General features: G+C 37.0%; 1 protein-coding gene across 1 annotated transcript in view; it reads left to right on the plus strand.

The window, feature by feature from the left end:
* Positions 1-18133, plus strand: part of FOXN2 (forkhead box N2) — a 39474-nt gene extending 21341 nt beyond the window's left edge. The window contains exons 4-5 of the mRNA XM_006839435.1: positions 15960-16028; positions 17610-18133. Coding sequence (XP_006839498.1) covers positions 15960-16028; positions 17610-18133 — 593 coding nt within the window. The remainder of the gene's footprint in view (positions 1-15959; positions 16029-17609) is intronic.
* Positions 18134-18586: the final 453 nt, after the last annotated feature.

The following is an 18586-nucleotide window of genomic DNA, read 5'->3' on the forward strand; positions in this document are numbered from 1 at the left end:
TTTTGGTGCATTCGGCATCATTCAATATTTTTCCCATAGAATCCTTCAGAATTGTAAATTAGATCTTAAAACTTTTTTTTAGCACTTTCAGCTTGAGAAATGCTGTGAGCATGTCCTCCTTTTTTGGTTTTTAACTCCAGGTCTTTGCACATTTCATTATAATATTTGACTTTATCTTCTCAAGCTGCCCTTTGAAATTTTCTATTCAACTGTTTTATTTCTTCCATCTGGTGAGGTCCGTATGTATTGTCACCTTTCATGTTGTTTATAAAAGATATTTACAATGAATAAATTATGGGCCTTGAAAAATTTTATCATGCATCCTCCAGGATCATTTTTATTACCCAGGTTGTATTTTCCAACTATTGATCCTTCCTCTTAGTTTCCAACTTTTACATTCCAATCACCAGTAATTATCGATGCATCTTAATTGCATGTTTGACCAGTTTCAGACTAAAGAAATTGATAGAATTCTTTTCACAGACTTTAGTGCTTGGTGTGTAAATTTGAATAACAGTACTATGACCTTGTTTTCCTTGTATGGGTATAATTACTATCCAGTCACAGACAGCATGGTACTTCAGGATGAATCATGAAATGTTCTTTTGCAGAATGAATGTACCGCCATTCCTCTTTAATTTGAGGTTCCCAGCATAATGTTACTTACTGGTCAAGTGTTGATGATTTTTGTTGTCTTTACACTGAGGTGCAACCCATACTTAAGACTGTGGTCTTTAATCTTTTTCAGTAAGTATTTTAAGTCCTCTTTGAATTCTGCAAGCAAGGTTCCATCATTTTTATATCACAGGTTATTAATGAGTCTTCCTCCAATCCTGATGCCATGTTCGTTTTCTTGATTGTCAGATTCATCATGGAAAAATACCAGTCCATTTTAGCTCACTAATACTTTGGAGCTCTGGTAGCTTAGTGGTTACAAATCAGGCTGCCAACCTCAAGGTTAGCAGTTGGAAACTACCAGTGGTTCCATGGGAGAAAGATGAGGCGTTCTGCTCCCGTAAAGATTTGCAGCCTCAGAAACCCTGTGCAGGGTCATTATGAGTCGGAACCGACTCCACGGTAACTTAACAACAACAGCAATGCTTTGGAGAAATGGATCTTTATGCGTTACATTTCATTTTTTACAGTATGTGATTTTCCTAGATACATTCTTCATGAATTCCGTGTCTCATTATTAATGGATGTTTGCAGCCTCTTCTCATTTTGAGTTGTGCTCCATCAGCAAATGAAGGTTCCTAAAGCTCATGTCATGTCATTATGGTTTGCTCTACTTTGAGGGACAGCTCTTCCCCAGTCGTAATTAGAATGTCTTCCAACTGGATGGCCTCATTTTCCACGAATATATCTGACGGTGTTCTGCTGCTAGTTATAAGGTTTTTGGTATATAACCATTCTGTAGAAGTGTATTTCTCTTCTATTTGTTCCTAGTGTATCTTATAGTCTGAAAGCTCTGCTGAAACCAGTCTACCACGAATCACCCTGCTGATATTTAAAATACTTGTGGCCTAGCTTCCAGGATCAAAGCAGTATAAAAGCCATTACAATACCACAATTGTCAGATAAGTGGTGGCTGATTTTTAAGTGCCAACAAGTCGGTTCCTGGTCAAAGTGTCTATAAATAGTGGCAGTTGACCATAAATATATGGATTTATTGCTAAATTTTCAATTCTGTTTTGTTGGTCTGTGTATCTATGATTCTACCAATGTTGTTGTTAGTTGCTGTCGAGTCAACAAAGAAAAACTCTGCCCAGTCAGCAATCGTTAGTCATAAGCCTGTTGCCATTGCCACTGTGCCGATACATCTCATTGAGAGTCTTCCTCTTTTTCACTGACCTAGAAGGACTAAGCATGATGTCCTTCTCCAGTGAATGGATCTTCCTGATAAGGTGTCCAAAGTATGAGAGACAAAGTCTTGCCATCCTGACTTCCAAGGAGCTGTACTTCTTCCACCACAGTTTTGTTCTTGTAACAGTCCATGGCACTTTTTAATATTCTTCTCAAACATCATAACTCAAATGCATCAATTCTTCTATAGTCTTCTTTATTCATTGTCCAACTTTCACATGCATATGAGACTATTGAAAATACCATGGCTTGGGTCAAGTGCACCTTAATCCTCAAAGTAACATCTTTGCTCTTGAACACTTTAAAGAGATAATCTGCAGCAGATTTGGCAAGTACAGTGCATCATTTGATGACTTGATTGCTGCTTCCATGAGTGTTGATAGTGAATCCAAGCAAATGAAGTCTGACAGCTTCAGTCTTTTCATGTGTTATTTATTGGTCAGGTGGTGAGAATTTTTGTTTTCTTTACATTGAGATGTCACCCACACTAAAGGCCTTGGTCTTCATCAGTAACTGTTTTAAGTTCTCTTCGTTTTCAGCAAGCAAGGTTGTATCATCTTCATATTGTAGGTTGTTAATGAGTCTTCCAATTTTGATGCCATGTTCTTTTTCATTTAATCTAGTCTCTTGGATAATTTACTCAGCATGCAGATTGAATAAGTATGTTGAAAGAATACAACCCTGATGCATAACTTTGCTGATTTTAAATCATTCAGTGTCCACTTATTCTGTTTGAACAACTGCTTCTTGGTCACTGTACAAGTTTCTCATGAGCACAATAGATTTTGTGGAATATCCATTTCTCACAGTGTTATCCATAACATGTCATAATCCACAGAGTCAAAAGCTTTTCCATAGTCAGTAAAGCACAAGTGAGCATCTTTCTGGTATTCTCTCCTTTCAGCCAAGGTCCATCTGACGTTAACAGTGATATCTCTACTTCCACATCCTTTTCTGAATCCGGCTTGAACTTCTGGCAGTGCCCCGTCAATGTACTGTTGCAGCTTTTACAGCTGTGTTTGAATTTTCTTTAGAAAAATTTCCCTTGCATGTGATATTAATGATACTGTCCAGTGATTTTTGCATTCCATTGAGTAACCTCTCTTTGGAATGGGCACAAATATGAATTTCTTTCAATCAGTTGGTCACGAAGCAGTCTTCCAGATTTCTTGGCATTGATGAGTGAATGCCTCCAGTGCTACATCATTTTATTGAAAGATTTCAATTTGTAGCCCACCAACACCAGGAGCTTTGTTTTTTGCCAATGCCTTCAGTGCATCTTGAACTTCTTCTTTCAGTACCATTGGCTCTTGATCATACGCGACCTCTTGAAATGGTCAAACATCGACCATTTCTTTTTGGTACAGTGACTCTATATTCGTGTTTCGATGTTTTTTCATCATTTAATATTTTGCCCATGTTGTTGTTAAGTGCTGTGGAGTCAGTTCCCACTCATAGCGAGACTCCTGTATAGGGTTCCCAAGGAGAAGCTGGTGGGTGTGAACTACCAACCCTTTGCTTCACAGTGCAGTGCTGATCCTACAGCACCACACCAGAAGTTCATTTTGCCCATAATTGCAAGTCATTGTTTGAATTTTTTCCTCAGTTCTTTAAGCTTGAGAAATATTGGTTGTGTTCTTCCCTATTGGTTTCCTAACTCCACGTCTTTGTACATTACATTATATTTGACTTTGTCTTCTCAAGCTGCCATTTGAAATTTTATGTTCAGTTCATTGACTTCCTCATTTATCCCATTTATTTTAACATCTCTACTCTAGAGAGCAAGTTTCAGCTAGTCTCTTCTGACATTCATTTTAGTCATTTCCTTGTTTCTTCCTATATGTTGTTCTTGATGTCATCCCACAACTCTTCTGATCTTCGGTCATTGGTTTTCTATTGCATCAAATCTGTTCTTGAGATGATCTCTTATATTCAGGTGGCATACATCCAAGGTCATATTTTGGTTCTCGATGACTTGTTTCATTTTCTTCCACTTTACCCTGAACTTCGATATGAGCAATAGATAAGTCTGTTCCACAGTCTGTCCCAGATCTTGTTCTGGCTTTGCAATCATTTCTTCCCACAGTTGTAGTCAGTTTGAATCCTTTGCATTCCATCAGGCAAATTACACGTGTAAGTCATCTTTTATGCTGTTTATAAAAGGTATTTGCAATGAACAAGTCATTTGGTCTTGGAAAATTCTATCATGCGATCTCTAGTTTCTATCACCAAAGTCATAAGCCATATTTCCCAGTGACTAATACCTTCCTCTTTGTTTTCAACCTTTTGCATTCCAGTCACCAGTAATTATTAGTACATCTTGATTTCATGTTTGGTCAATTTGAGACTAAAGAAATTGGTAAAATTCTTCAATTTCATCATCACTGGCTTTAGTGGTTGGTGCATAAATTTGAATGACAGTGGTAATAAGTGGTCTTCTTTGTAGGCATAATGGATATTATCCTATCACAGATTGCTTTATACTTCAAGAAAGATCTTAAAATGTTCTTTCTGGTGATGAATGTGACATCATTCCTCTTCAGTGTCATTCCTGACATATAAACCATATGATTTATGTTGAGCAGTATTTAATATTGGTCATATGATTTATGTTGACCAATATTTAATAGTGTTCCAGTGTTCCACTGCTATTCATAAAGTTTTCAGTGGCTGAAGATTCAGAAGTAGACTACCTGTCCTGCCTAGTGTGTCTTCGTCTGGAAGCTAAGCTGAAGTGTGTCCACCATAGATGTACCCTGTGGTGGTACTTATATGCCATGGAGTCAGTTTTGACTTAGAGCGACCTTATATATATGGTTTCCTAGGCTATTCCCTGCTGGTATTTAAAATACCTCTGGCATAGCTTCCAACATCACAGTAACACACAAGCCACCACAGTACAGCAAACTGACAGACGAGTGGTGGATTGTATCAATCCCAAGGTGTTTTTATTACTGTGGTTGATAATATGTTTATAAAAGCCCTCCTACTTTCTTCTTCTTCAAGATTACTTGAGCTATTAAAAGTTCCTTTCCCTTCTATATAAATTTGAAGATTAATTTTTAGACATCTTTTTAAATGCATACCAAAATTCTGAATTAGTTTTCTCCTGCTTAGCAATAATATCATTGATTTGTTATTATTTGTCATGGTGTTGGTTCTGACTCATAGCAACCCCATATAGGGTTTCCAAGGCTATACATCCTTACAGGAGCAGAAAGCCTCATCTTTCTCCTGCGGAACTGCTAGTGTTTCGAACTGCTGACTGAGATTAGCCACCTGACTCTAAACCAAATTAAAATAATTTTTTGTAGATTGCCACTTTGGAGTGTAGAGATTTTACATGAACTTTTAAAATGGAAATTATCAGGCTAGTATAGTTTCTGTGTATCAAAGGCATTGCAGCTATTTTGAATTGCACTGAGCCTCAGAAGTGGTGTTTTGATATCTGTAAAAATAAGGGTGGTAAAGAATGTGTGAAGAAACTTTAGAGATTGCTACAGAGAAGTTTTAAGTGAATAGGGAATCTGTTTCAGATAATATTTTAGCTTATCAAAAGGCAAGTCTCCATTTTGCTTTCATCTACATAGACAACTGTTTTCTCTTTGCATTTATTTTATTTTTTTTAATTTATTTAACTTTGTATTGTGAACTGAATGAAAGCCCACAGAGCAGATCATCAGTAGATAGATCACACACCTGTCCTTATTACAATGACTGCAATTCCTTCCATGCATTAAAAGCCTATAAACATCTACCTCCATTCACTTCAACCACAGCACTCCTCCCTATGTCTTCCACCACTTCCCTCCTCTGACAACCTCCTTCCTGTTGTACACAGCTTATCCCATCACCAGTGCCAATATGTGTCCACTCTCGAGCCTGTGAGCAAGTCTTCCTCTCCCTCCTTTCCCCATAACCATCACATGTTGCCTCTTAAATCAAGAAAACCCCGTCTTAACTTCCTACAAATTGGTCTCATATAATACCTGTTTCTTCTGTGAATGACCAATTTCACTCAGCATTAATATTCTCCAGGTTCATCCATCATCGTCTTTATTCTTCAGCAGTGCGTAGTATTCCATTTTGTGTATGCAACAAAGCCCATTCAGCCATTCCTCCACCATGGGCATCCAGGCTGTCTCCTTCTTTTTGATGTGTCTCTCTGTCCATTTTACTATCTATGTCTCTTGACTGGTGCATGTAAATCCATTTACATTCAGTGTAATTATTGATAGGTATGAATTGATTACTGTAACTTGTGTTTTTTTGTGGTGCTGCTGATTTCTTTCTTCAACATAATTTTTTGCATTGAGTTCATTTTGTGGGTTTTCTTTTCATTTTCTTCATTTTTGTGTTAATGTTAACTAAATTTTCCTGGTTTTCCTTTTTTCATTTTAATGTTCAGGTGTATTCATTTTCTTTGAGGTTACCATGTAATTTATTAATTTTTTCCCTATTTACTAAAATAGTCTGTTTTATCTTGATGTCTATGTGGCTTCCTTGCCATTTGGAAGTTTTGTATCTATACTAGTTCTTCCTTTTTCCTTTGTAGTTGATTTCAATATAAACTGATATCTCTGTTTCTCTATGTTCAGTTTTGTTGGATTGTTTTACTTTAAATATTTCTATATGTGGATTTAGTAATGGGCAGTGTTGTCATGTATGGTAATCTCAGGTTGTTGTCTGCTGTTGTTAGTTTTTCCAAATAATACCCTTTAGCATTTTTTCTAAAGTTGTTCTGGTCATTAAAAATTCCTTTAATTTCTGTTTATCAGGAAATGTCCTAATCTCACCATAGTATTTGAAGGACAGCTTTGTTTGGTATAGAATTCTTGGTTGGCAGGTTTTTCTTTCAGAATTTATGTATGTCATTCCATTGCCTTCTTGCCTGCATGGTTTCTTCTGTGAAATCAGAGATCAATCTTAATGGTTTTTCTTTGTAGGTAATTTTTGTTTGTTTTTCCTGAGCCACTGTCAGGATTCTTTCCATGCCTTTCGTTTTGGAGACTTGATTATAATATGTCTTGGTGATTTTCGTTTGACATCTATCCTGTTTAGGATACCCTCAGTTTTTTGTTTGTTTATCTTCTTATCTTTCTTGAAGTTAGGAAAGTATTTTTCTAACAACTCTTGGACAATTTTCTCCTTGCTTTTTGTTGTGTCTTTCTGTTCTAGAATTCCAATCACTCATAAGTTGTTTCTCTACATGGTGTCCCACATAACTGTAAGGCTTTCTTCAATTTTTTTTCATTCTTTTTCTGATTGCCCTCTGAGCATACTAGCATTGTGAGATTTTATCTTCAAGCTCACCAGGCTTCTATTGCTTCAAATCTACTCCATTGCCCTTTCAATATATTGTCCACTTGTTAAATCTTAATATTAATCTACTGGATTTCTAATTCTAGGTTTTTTATTGTTTCAAAATTTGCATTTATATTGTCTGTTTGTTCTTGTAGTGTTTTCCTGAATTATTCTAAAGGGTTTTGTGGGGGTTTTTAACCCCATGTTCTCCTTGCTTTCCTTGATTTTTCTGGCAGTCATTTGAAGGTACTTAAACATCATTCTTTCTAATTGTTTTTCAATTAGTTCCATTACCATTTCTTCCTCAGATATGTTTTCTAGCTGTGCATCTTGGTCATTTGTTTCAGCTGTTCTCTCTTGTCTCTTCGTGTGAACTAAAATGGTCTCTTGTCTCTGGGGCATTGTAGTGCTGTCATATTTGTATTTAATTGATGATTGTATGTTGTTGTGTTCTTAGGCTCTCACCAATGTGTCCTGAGGGTGTAGTTATTAGAGAATGGAAGCTTGTACACCATTCTCGTTCATCATTTGTGCACCTCAGTTTATTGTAGATTTGGCTGGTGTTGGCTGCTATCTGTTGTTAGTAAGGTAGTATAGGAGATGGTTTTGGCTTTTGCCCTGTGTGTGGAGCTGCAGAGGGTATGGTTGTAGCTGCACAATATGGGCACAGTTACTGTTTCCTTTCCCATCGCCTGTGTGAATCTACTCTGCCAGGCTGCCTTCTATTGCCAAAACACCTCAAAGTGGTCACACCGTGTCTGGCAATTCCGTTCACCAATCAGTTGCTTTCTCTTGCCATCCCTGTTCAGTTTCTCCTCCCAGCAAGCTCTCAATCCAGTTCTCTAATCTTTTCTTTGAAGTTCAAGGTTCCAGAATTTTCGTCTATGTCTGTTTCATTTGGTCTCTAATATAATTGTTGTAGAGGGTCCATGAGATGCGCCTGCCTAGTTCACCATCCTATCAGAAGTCTCTGTACATTTATTTATTGGTGAAACTTTATCTTTTTATAACTTCAAGTAGCTTTGACCCTTATTCTGTCAGATCAGTTCATATATATACATTTTTTTTTAGAATGTTTTAGTGTAAGTATATGTAATTTTTTGTTTCTTTGCACATGTAACATTTTCCTTATGAATTCGAGGGTTTGTTTAGAATTGCTTGTATTTCCTTCAATCCATCCAAATTCTGCTTCTTTCTTTGGAGAAAAGACATTTTTACAGGTTTTCCTTGCTAATTTCAACCATTGTTTTTCATTCATAAATAGAGCATGGTTTCTTCTCCTTTACCTAATATCTTAAACATATTATGTCCAGTGTTATTAATATCCAACTCCCCTCCATCCCAATACTGGTAAGTCCTAGCCCTGTTCTACTAGCAGTAATTTAACTTTGTGGAAAGACTGATTGGTACTCTGGGTTGAAATAAATGGCAGGCACAATAGAATACACAATTCTTAGGAGATTTCACAAAAACCTAGGAAAATTTATATTTGAATCCAGTTGCTTAAGACATAGATTCATAAATTTGTGAGAACATTTTTTCTTTGTATTTTTATTATTTCTAGGGAGAAATTTGAAAAACATCAAATGGTTTTAAACATTCATCTGTTTATTCTGCAACTAATTGTAGACCTTCTATATTGTTCCAGGCATATTATGGGTGCTTTGGAATATGCAAAGATAACAGATTCCCAGCCCTGGTCTTTGAAAACATGGTTTAATTATTGAAGAAGGCTGACCAGAATTATGCAGTATACACTGAGGGTGAAAGTAGTGAGAAGCTAGCAAATAAAAGTTAGGGATAAGTCAGAAAGGCCTCTTAGAGAGAAACGAGAGTATGATACTTAAACATTGGTGGATGGTAGGAAGACGACCTAGTAGAGAGAATAATGTTGGTGTGTCAGTTGAGTCTGTTCTAACTCATAGCCTCCCTGTATAGCGATTCCAAGGCAGTAAATTTTTACAGGAGCAAAAAGCCTCATCTTTCTCTTGTGCAAGGGCTGGTGGATTCAGACTGTTGACCTTGTGGTAGCAGCCCAATGCCTAACCCACTACACCACCAGGGCTCATTAGAATAATAGCAAAGAGAAGATTGTCTGGCAGTTTCTAGGATCTACAGGATCGTGAGTATGGTTGAAGTCTAGGGGCATAAAGTAGGGCAAGGATATAGATGTGGTCAGTTCTCATAGACATGACAAATGAAGCAGAATGTAGTTTGAACAGCCAAATCAAGGAGAAGTTATTTAGCATGAGGTTGCAGTAGAACCAATCTACTGTATAGCAGTAGAGCCCATCAGCCACTACGTAGGGTAAAAATGAGGCTTTCTGCTCCCACAAAGTTGTTCAGCCTCAAAAACCCTATACAGGGTCGTTATGAGTCTGAACTGACTCAATGGCACTTAACCTCCATGTAGCATAGCTAACTGTTGAGTGCTTATTATGCTCTAGGTGCTCTGTTAAGTGCTTTGTGTGCTGTTATCTTATTTAATACTTAGGTCAACTCATGGGCTGGCATACTGTTAACCCCTAAGGAAACTGAAGTTTGGAGAGATGAAGTAACTTTCTCAAGGTCACACAAGTAGTAATGGGGTAAAAGCACTCCAGCCCAGAAAGTGATTTCAGAACTTGCCCTCCTGCCAGATATGAAGCATTGGAGAGTTGCTGAAAAGCTTTAAATAATGACACAACATTATCAGTTCTGTGTTTTTATAAAAGATCTCTTGAATATCTTCATTGGGCTCATATATTTATCAGTCATTTCATAGAATCATCTGTACTAATCATTACATTAATTTGATCATTATAGGAGACCTAGCATGGTGCTGTAGGATAAGTATTGAACTTCTAACTACAAGTTCGGCAGTTCAAACCCACCAGCCATTCCTCAGAAACTCCGTTGTTGTTGTTGTTGTTGTTGTTAAGTACTGTCGAATCAGTTCCAATTCATAGCTACTCTGTATAGGGTTTCCAAGAAGCAACTCAACTGGTGGGTTTGAACAACCACCTTGCAGTTCAAATCAACTTAGTGGTCTAGTGCTTATCCCACAGCACTGTACCAGAACTCTGTACAGGTCGATATGAGTTGGAACTGACTCGACGGCACTTAAAAATCATTTTGTTAGAGGTACTGTTAGATACTTAAGAGCGGTGAGAGAGAAGGCTTGGATCCTCTCAAATCAGTATCCGCTAAAACAGATGCAGCAGTTTATATAAAGTACAGTTGTCTCTCTTGTTCACCTTACATACCAATGTCAGTGTTACAGTATTGGCTAATAGTTTGCAAAAGAGAAGAATTTCATACTGATAGAGTAGAGCCGTATCTTTTTGTCAGTAGTTTTGTTTGGTGTGGGTTTGGACTATAGTAACTCATTAAAAATATGTATTGAGCATACTTTCTGTGTTCTGTTGGCACCAAGAATAAATATATCAATGAAAAATGTAGACAAAAATGGAATTCACATTATAGGTAAGTTTTAGTTTTTATACTAAAACACTATTATACTGTAAACAAATATATAAAACATAAGCAGTTAGTGATGATGCTAGGGATTATATGTAAACCTAAATTCAAGTTTAAGGATGCAAATTAGCATAATTTGTCTTAGTACAAATAAAAATAAAACAGTAGCAGAAAATTACTCTTAAACAGCATTTTTACTGTATTAATGCAAATATGTGTGCTTGTTTTGATAGAGGTAATGAGTTTTTTACTCACTGCTGAGTTTATAACCATTAAAATTATTCCTCTATAGTTCTCCTGTTATTTCTTAAGCAACTGACTGAGAGCTGAATAACAGAAATTTGTTATTGTCTTTTAGTATTCTCTTCACATACCTAAAAATGATTACTACTGTCCTTTTTTTCCTACCTAGAAAATCTAGGGTAATCTTTCCTTTTTTTTTTTTTGGTTATAATCTACTTTTTATTGTTGCTAGTGCCATTGAGTCAGTTACAACTCATAGGGACGCTGTATAGGGTTTCCAAGGAGCGCCTGGTAGGTTTGAACGGTTACTCAGAATATACACCTACTCAACAATTTCTAAATGTACAAATACAGTTGCATTCTTCAAGTTGTGCAAACATTTCCATCCTCGTTTTGTGATCTGTTGTTTCCTCATTAACTTACTGCCTTCTAAAGTTGCTAATGCTTTGAGTACAACTGTCAGTTTGATCCCATATATGAGAGGGCTTCAAAATGTGTTTGGGAAAGCTCCATTATTGCTATTTTTCATGAAAGTTTTGCTTCATTCTCAAATATGGTGGTTCGTACACTGAGTGTACTTCTTGTTGTTAGGTGCCATCAAGTCAGTACCAACTCATAGCGACCTTATGCACAACAGAACAAAATCACTGCTCACAACAAGCCTCACAATCACTGCTACGCTTGAGGGTATTGCTGCCACCACTGTATCAATCCATCTCATGGGGGGGGGGGGGTCTTCTTCTTTTTCTCTAACCCTCCCTTTTACCAAACATGATATCCTTTTTCAGGGATTTGGGCCTTCCTGATAATACGTTTGAAGTGTAAGAGAAAAAGTCTGCCAATCCTGGCTTCCAAGGAACATTCTGGCTGTACTTCTTCCAACACAGATCTGTTGGTTCTTTCAGCAGTCCATGGTACTTTCAATATTCTCCTCCAACATCGTAATTCAAATGTATCAATTCTTCCTCCATCTTCCTTATGCACTGTCTAACTTTCACAAGCACATGAGGTTATTGAAAATACCATGGCATGGATCAGGCATCTTTGCTCTTAAACACTTTGAAAAAGGTCTTGTGCAACAGATTTCCCTAATGCTGTACATTGTTAGATTTCTTGACTGTTGCTTCCATGAGTGTTGCTGGTTGACCCGAACAAAATAAAGTCTTTGACAACTTCAATCTTTTCTCCATGTATATGGATGTTGTAAGCCCTCTTCGCTTGCCACAAGCAAGGTTATATCATTTGAGTATCTCAGGTTGTACTTAAGAATGTTATTTTGTTACTGTGGGTCCTGGTCAAAAGGATTCAAAAACCTCAGATGGCAGACAGTTTATCCTTCTAAAACCAAGTGGAGAGTGAGCAAGCCATGCTCTAAGTAGACTGCATTGATGTTGAATTGTGTTTGGGATCACTTGCCTCAAACTTTAAAAAACAGGCAAAAGTGAAAAGGGCTGAAATTTTTTTAATGTTCCATCTTTTATTTTGTTTTAAATTTTTTTATGTAAATATTACACTTAAGTTCAGTATGGTTGGGTTTACTATTAAAAAGGTTTTAAAAATCCTTTATTATCATTTGTTGTTATTGTTGTTATGTGCCATGGAGTCGGTTCCAACTCATAGTGATCCTATACAGGGTTTCTGAGACTAAATCTTTACGGGAGCAGAAAGCCTCATCTTTCACCCGCAGAACAGCTGGTAGTTTCAAACTGCTGACCTTGCAGTTCACAGCTCAATTCGTAACCACTACACTACCAGAGCTCCTCTTATTATCTATAGAGCCGATCTATTTCCCCACCCTCACCTCAATCATCTTGGCTAATGGTGCTTCTTTTTCATTGCTCCAGCAAAAAGCCCAGGACGACTCATCCTTGATTCTGCTCTTTCCATGTATCTGATTCACCATCATCAATATTATGAGCATACCTTCCCTGAAATTGCTAAATGGTCGTAAGACTTGTGGCTTTCACTCATTACTGCTTCATTCCATTGCCCTCAACAGCAGCCTGAGTAATTTCTCCATTATCTTTTTGTCCCCCTTATCCATAGACTTTTTTTAATGTTTTATTGTGAATTATGTGATAGTTTACATGGGAGAACATTCATCCTATCGTATATCGTTTTATTGTCATAGTTACAATCCCCTTCATGCATCATCAATCAGACAAAGGGTATACACTACAAGCCTGCCCTCTGGTTGTCAGCATACAACCCCTCTCTCTCTCTGTGTCTAAAGGCCCAGCTGCTCCATCTCTCCATGTCATCATCTCTGCCTCCATCTCAGGCATCACTGCTTCTCTGGGTAGGGTTCCACTCTCCGCTGTTCTCCCTTGATGGTCCCAGGGACCTCCGTTCCTAGGCTGAAAATTTAATCACTCCCCTCCTTGGTACAAAACATCTACCTTTGCATTTCCATCCCTCACAAGCAATCCAGATAATAATTATTCACTATTGTATCACGGGAAGGAGCTCTGGTAGCGTAGTGGTTATGAATCGGGCTGCGAACCTTAAGGTCAGCGGTTCGAAACTACCAGCCACTCCATGGAAGAAAGATGAGGCTTTCTACTCCTGTAAAGATTTACACCCTCGGAAACCCTGTACAGGGTCGCTATGGGTCGGAACCGACTCGACGGCACTTAACAACAACAACAACATTGTATCACAGGAGACCTATCCGCATTTCATCAGCCCTGCCTAGACAGATTGGATACTACTCAGTGGAGATTCTACCTTCCTCTGTGCCCTCTGAATCTAGGTTCCCTCTTGAAAGCTTGTCAGCCAGTCACATCTTGTCACACTCCTGGCCAACTAGGTCTCCACCCGGGTTCACAGGAGTCTATTGAACATTGTAGGGCTTAGTTTGCAGCTTCATTGCTGCTTTTCCCTCACTTCCCCTTATCGGTGACGAACGTGGTCACTAATCAAAGTGTGTATTCCCATTGAGTTTTAGTCTTGGAAGGGGGTTTGCTCTGAGTGGACCCGACCACTTGCCTTGATGTCTCCATGGCAAGCAACTTACTTGTTTTTGTAGTAATCAGTTAGTCTGCCTCTATTGTTTTGTATTTTTCCTGTTGGTCTTTCTTTCAAGAAGTATCTTGTGTTCTAGCTGCTCCAGGCTGGTCTGCTTGACTTTTCAAGTGGAAATTTCCCATCTCTGAAGATTCTGGATGTGGTTCAGGATTCCACTTATATTTTCCATAGACTTTTTGAAACAACCTCATTAGATAAATCTTAAAAGAGCATAATGCTTAAAGCAGACATTCTTTAGTAGTCTGAATTATTGTGTGGTTTTAAGTCTTTAGGAGATACCTTTGACTAAAGGTTGAAGGGTTATTTCAGGGCAAAAGATTATCTAAGGGCAATAGTTTTCAGGTTCATTCAACCTTCATTGCACCATATAGTTTGGATTCCATGAGAATTTGAAATTCTGTTTTGCATTTTCCACTTTATAGCAAGATTCCTCTATAGAATCTTTGATCAGAAAGTTTGATTTCTTACTCAATTATTGTTAACAATTTCCCAACACCCAGTGCTAAGGAAATATAAACCAGAGTGTACAAATGAACACTTGATAGAGCTTTATTATTTGAACCAGCTTTTAAATTAATTGCGTGTTTTTAATTAAAAGGTAAAATAGTATGACTTTGAACTAAGATTTCCTGTTTTTTTTTAAAGTCACAATATGAATGTCTCTCATAACTCTAATGATAAATGACTTTCAGCAGAAAGCAAATTAATTACTCTAAATAGTGTCAGAAAATATATACAGAAGACTTTACAATTTTTAATCTGCTATAATAAATGCGCTAAAATAAATACGTATTTAAAGAGCACTTCTTTTCTATCATTCTACTGCTACAAAAACTGTGTTGTCACTTTCACAGTTTTGAAATGTGCAGCTTTCGTAATGTCATCAAAAGCTTCTAATCAGTTTTCTGTAGTTTTAGGTATTGTATTTCAGAAATATGATGTCTTGAATTGTATTGGAAGTTTGTTATAAGTCACTATGATAATTTTTTAAAAAAAGATTTTAGGTGCTTTGTAAGATTATAAATTTACATTATCAGCTCCTAATTATAATACATTTTAGTGTGCAGTTTTTTTTCCTCCCCCACCACCTCCTGTTTTAATAAAATTGAAAACAAGGTAAACTTATTAGAAGAAAATTATGTCACGGAGCAGGAGTCTGTTAGGGCCTTTGCTTGTGAACTCCACGCAAGGTGTGTGTTTCATAAGGACACAAACTGAGGCAATGATTAGGATCTCAAAGCTAGCCCATACACAGTTCTCTATATCATAAATTCTCTAAAATAAATATTTAAGGAGTATAAATCGGCATTTATTAGATATTTAAGGAGTTTAATAAATATTTAATTGTGTGTCCTGGTAGGAAATGTTGGCCTGTTTTGCCATTTCACATAGAGATAACCAATATAGACTAGCTACTTCACTTTTTTCTTAAAAACATATAAGAATTCTGAACTATATAAAATTGTAGAAAAGTTTCATTATAAAGGAGAGGAATTGGAGAGGTCTTTGTTTTGTTGTCTTCTTGTAGTGATATGTAGGGCATCATTGATTCTTTAGAACTTGTTGTTCTTTCTTCCTGAAATCCTTTTCCCTGACATCTGTATGGCTTCACTCTTAGGTCTTTGCTCAGATATTACCTTTCCCATGAGGCCTTCCCTGATTTCTATGCTTAAAATTGCAATCACCTCCCCAGCAGTATCTCCTTTCTGTGCTTAATCCCTCTTCCAGTGCTTATCTGACGTACTGTTTGTAAAATTTAATCTTCATCTTTTGAGATACTAGGGATGCTCCTGTTTTGTTTTTTGCTATATTCCCACAGTCTGGAACAATGTCGGGCTCACAGTAGGAAACTGAGTTTTTAAAATGAATAATAGAATGCCGATTTTAAATAAAATATAAACTTCATTTTTGTTTAATATATGTATATGCTTCTATTTATTTATTTTTAAGTAGAATAATATGCACCAAAATCTTATATTGATTATCTTTGGTACATGCAAATACTTTTACTAGCCTTCCCTTGTACAGAAAGCATTAATATTGCCACTCTTTTCCCTTTTCAGAATCTGATATTGACGCTGCCACTGCAATGATACTTTTAAATACTTCTATAGGACAAGGGATTTTAGAATGTAAGCAATGATGCTTTTCTTTTTAAAATTCATTTCCCTGAGTGTCTTTTCAACTATTATTTAGAATTATAAGTATTACAAAATTAAGAATTCATAAAGGAAAATATGGTAAATTTAGTTAAACCTTTAGAGACCTATACAGCAAAAGACCTCTTTAGCAAACATAATACAAGCAAAATAATAGGTGAACATATTTTTACCGTGTGTTACAAAGGATTAATATTCAGTTATGACATAGTAAAATAAGCACTGTACTACATGTTTGGTCTGCACTGCAAGGTTGGCGGTTCAAACTCAACAGCTGCTCCTCGAAACCCTACACAGGGTTGCTATGAGTCAGAACAACTTGACAGCACTTAACAACAACATGTTTTTTAAAAGATTCTACAAGCACAAAATAAGAAAACAACTTAATAGAAAAATCAGCAAAAGATACGAATAGGTGGGTACCAGAAGAGTAAATGTTTATAGACCGTGCACATGTGACGATATCCAGCTTCTCTGTAATCAGGGAAATGTAAAGTGAAACAACCCGGAGATACACAGTGTTTTTGTCCATCAGGTTATCAAAGATGAAAACGCTTGAGAATCTTAGGTGTTGATTATGGGAACTGGATAGTATCATATACTTACATATAAACGCAATCATTTTTTAGGGCAATTCTTGGTGTATTGCTGTGGGTTAATGCACTGGACTCCAAAATCGTTTGAACCATAAGGTCGGTGGTTCAAGCTCACCAGCTGCTTCTTGGAAACCCTATACAGGGTCGCTATGGGTCAGAACTGACTCAACGGTGCTTACCGATAACTATTATAGCTTAAAATGTGTATATGCTTTTACTTAGCAACTATACATCTTGGTGTATCTTCCCTAGAAAAATATTTGTGCATGTGTGAGAAGAGGCATCTAGAAAGACTTATTGCATTATTTATAGTGGTAAAAAATTGGGATCAATCTAAATATCCACAGGGAAATGGTTAGCTAAACGTTGGCACATTTATATTAAGGGTTTTTGTGCAACAGTTCTAGATATATTTCCATGGGAAGGACAAACAACGTATACATGCTGGTGTGGCACTGTAGGATTAAAAAGTCAGTTTGAACTGTGAGGCTGGTGGTTCAAACCTATCACCTGCTCCTTAGAAACCCTTTACAGGGTCCCTATGAATCTGAACCAACTTGATGGCACTTAATAACAAAATGTGGTTTAAGAAGGTTTCAACTTACATTGAAAAAAACCAGAAGCCACAAAACATTATTAATTGAAGGCACATACTGCTCACAAGTAATACAAGGTTGAGCCTCCCTGCTGCCCCCTCCCCACCCAAGGCTTAGTTTCTGATGATCTCATAAATAATTTTCTTGGCAGGTTTTTTTTTTTGTGTGTGTGTATGTATGTGTGGGTGGGTTTTTTTTTTTTTACATGAATCAGGTCCCAAATAACTTCAGAGTCAAATCTGATTGATATCTCATGTCTCATTTTCTCTCATTTTTGGATATCATAGTTTTTAAATTGCTTGCTTTTGCAATCAAATGCATAAATGCATTTAACCTACTGATGGAACTTCTGTTTTTCACAGGTGAGAAACCTCTTCCTCTTAAAACAGCACTGCAAAAAAAGAGGAGTTACAGCAGTGCCTTTAACCATCCAGGTGCTGTGTGTTTACAAGCGAGTGATTCTTTAACCACCAGCATTGACCCCAAGGAAGATCACAATTACAGTGCCAGCAGCATGGCGTCACAGCGGTGCACTTCCAGGTCTAGTGTGTCTTCCCTATCTTCTGTAGATGAGGTGTATGAATTTATTCCAAAGAGTAGTCATGTGGGAAGTGATGGCAGTGAAGGATTTCGTAGTGAAGAAGATACAGATGTTGATTATGAAGATGATCCTCTTGGAGACAGTGGCTACGCATCACAGGCGTGTGCAGATACCTCTGAAAAAAGACAGCCAGGCCGAAAAATGCGAAAGCAGTCATGCCAAGAAATTGATGAGGAGCTGAAAGAGGCAGCTGGGTCTCTGCTCCACCTTGCTGGGATTCGTACGTGCCTCGGTTCTCTGATAAGTACTGTTAAGACACAAAATCAAAAGCAGCGGAAAAAATAGGAATCCTTATAAGTATGAAGTGATTTTAAAGTGTGGCAATACTCTTCTACTTTGTCCTTTACAAGGGATGTCAAAAGCCATAATGGACTTAGTTTTGAGGTGGTGAGGGGTGCTCATTACTTATTTCTTTCAAAATATTCATGTTTTATTTTAGTTGTTGTTGTTTAAATTAAATAATTGCTGTTAAGATCATGCCTAATCATAAATATATGATGTGAAGTCCTAAATGGATAGTTTTTGTGATATATGTCTCCAGGATTTAGAATTTTAATATAATGAAATACCCAGAATTTATCTTAAAACTATAGGGAAAGTCTTTCCTTTTATTTAATATATCAAAATGTAAGAATTTGGGTTTTTTTCCCCTTTCCATTTTCTTTTTCAGTCTGTAATTAACTATAATTACTGATCCTGCTAAAACGTTAAAATGCCTTTCTCATATATTCCTCCCCT

This window comes from Chrysochloris asiatica, unplaced genomic scaffold, assembly GCF_000296735.1.
Source record: "Chrysochloris asiatica unplaced genomic scaffold, ChrAsi1.0 scaffold00024, whole genome shotgun sequence".
In the NCBI taxonomy this organism is placed as follows: domain Eukaryota; kingdom Metazoa; phylum Chordata; class Mammalia; order Afrosoricida; family Chrysochloridae; genus Chrysochloris; species Chrysochloris asiatica.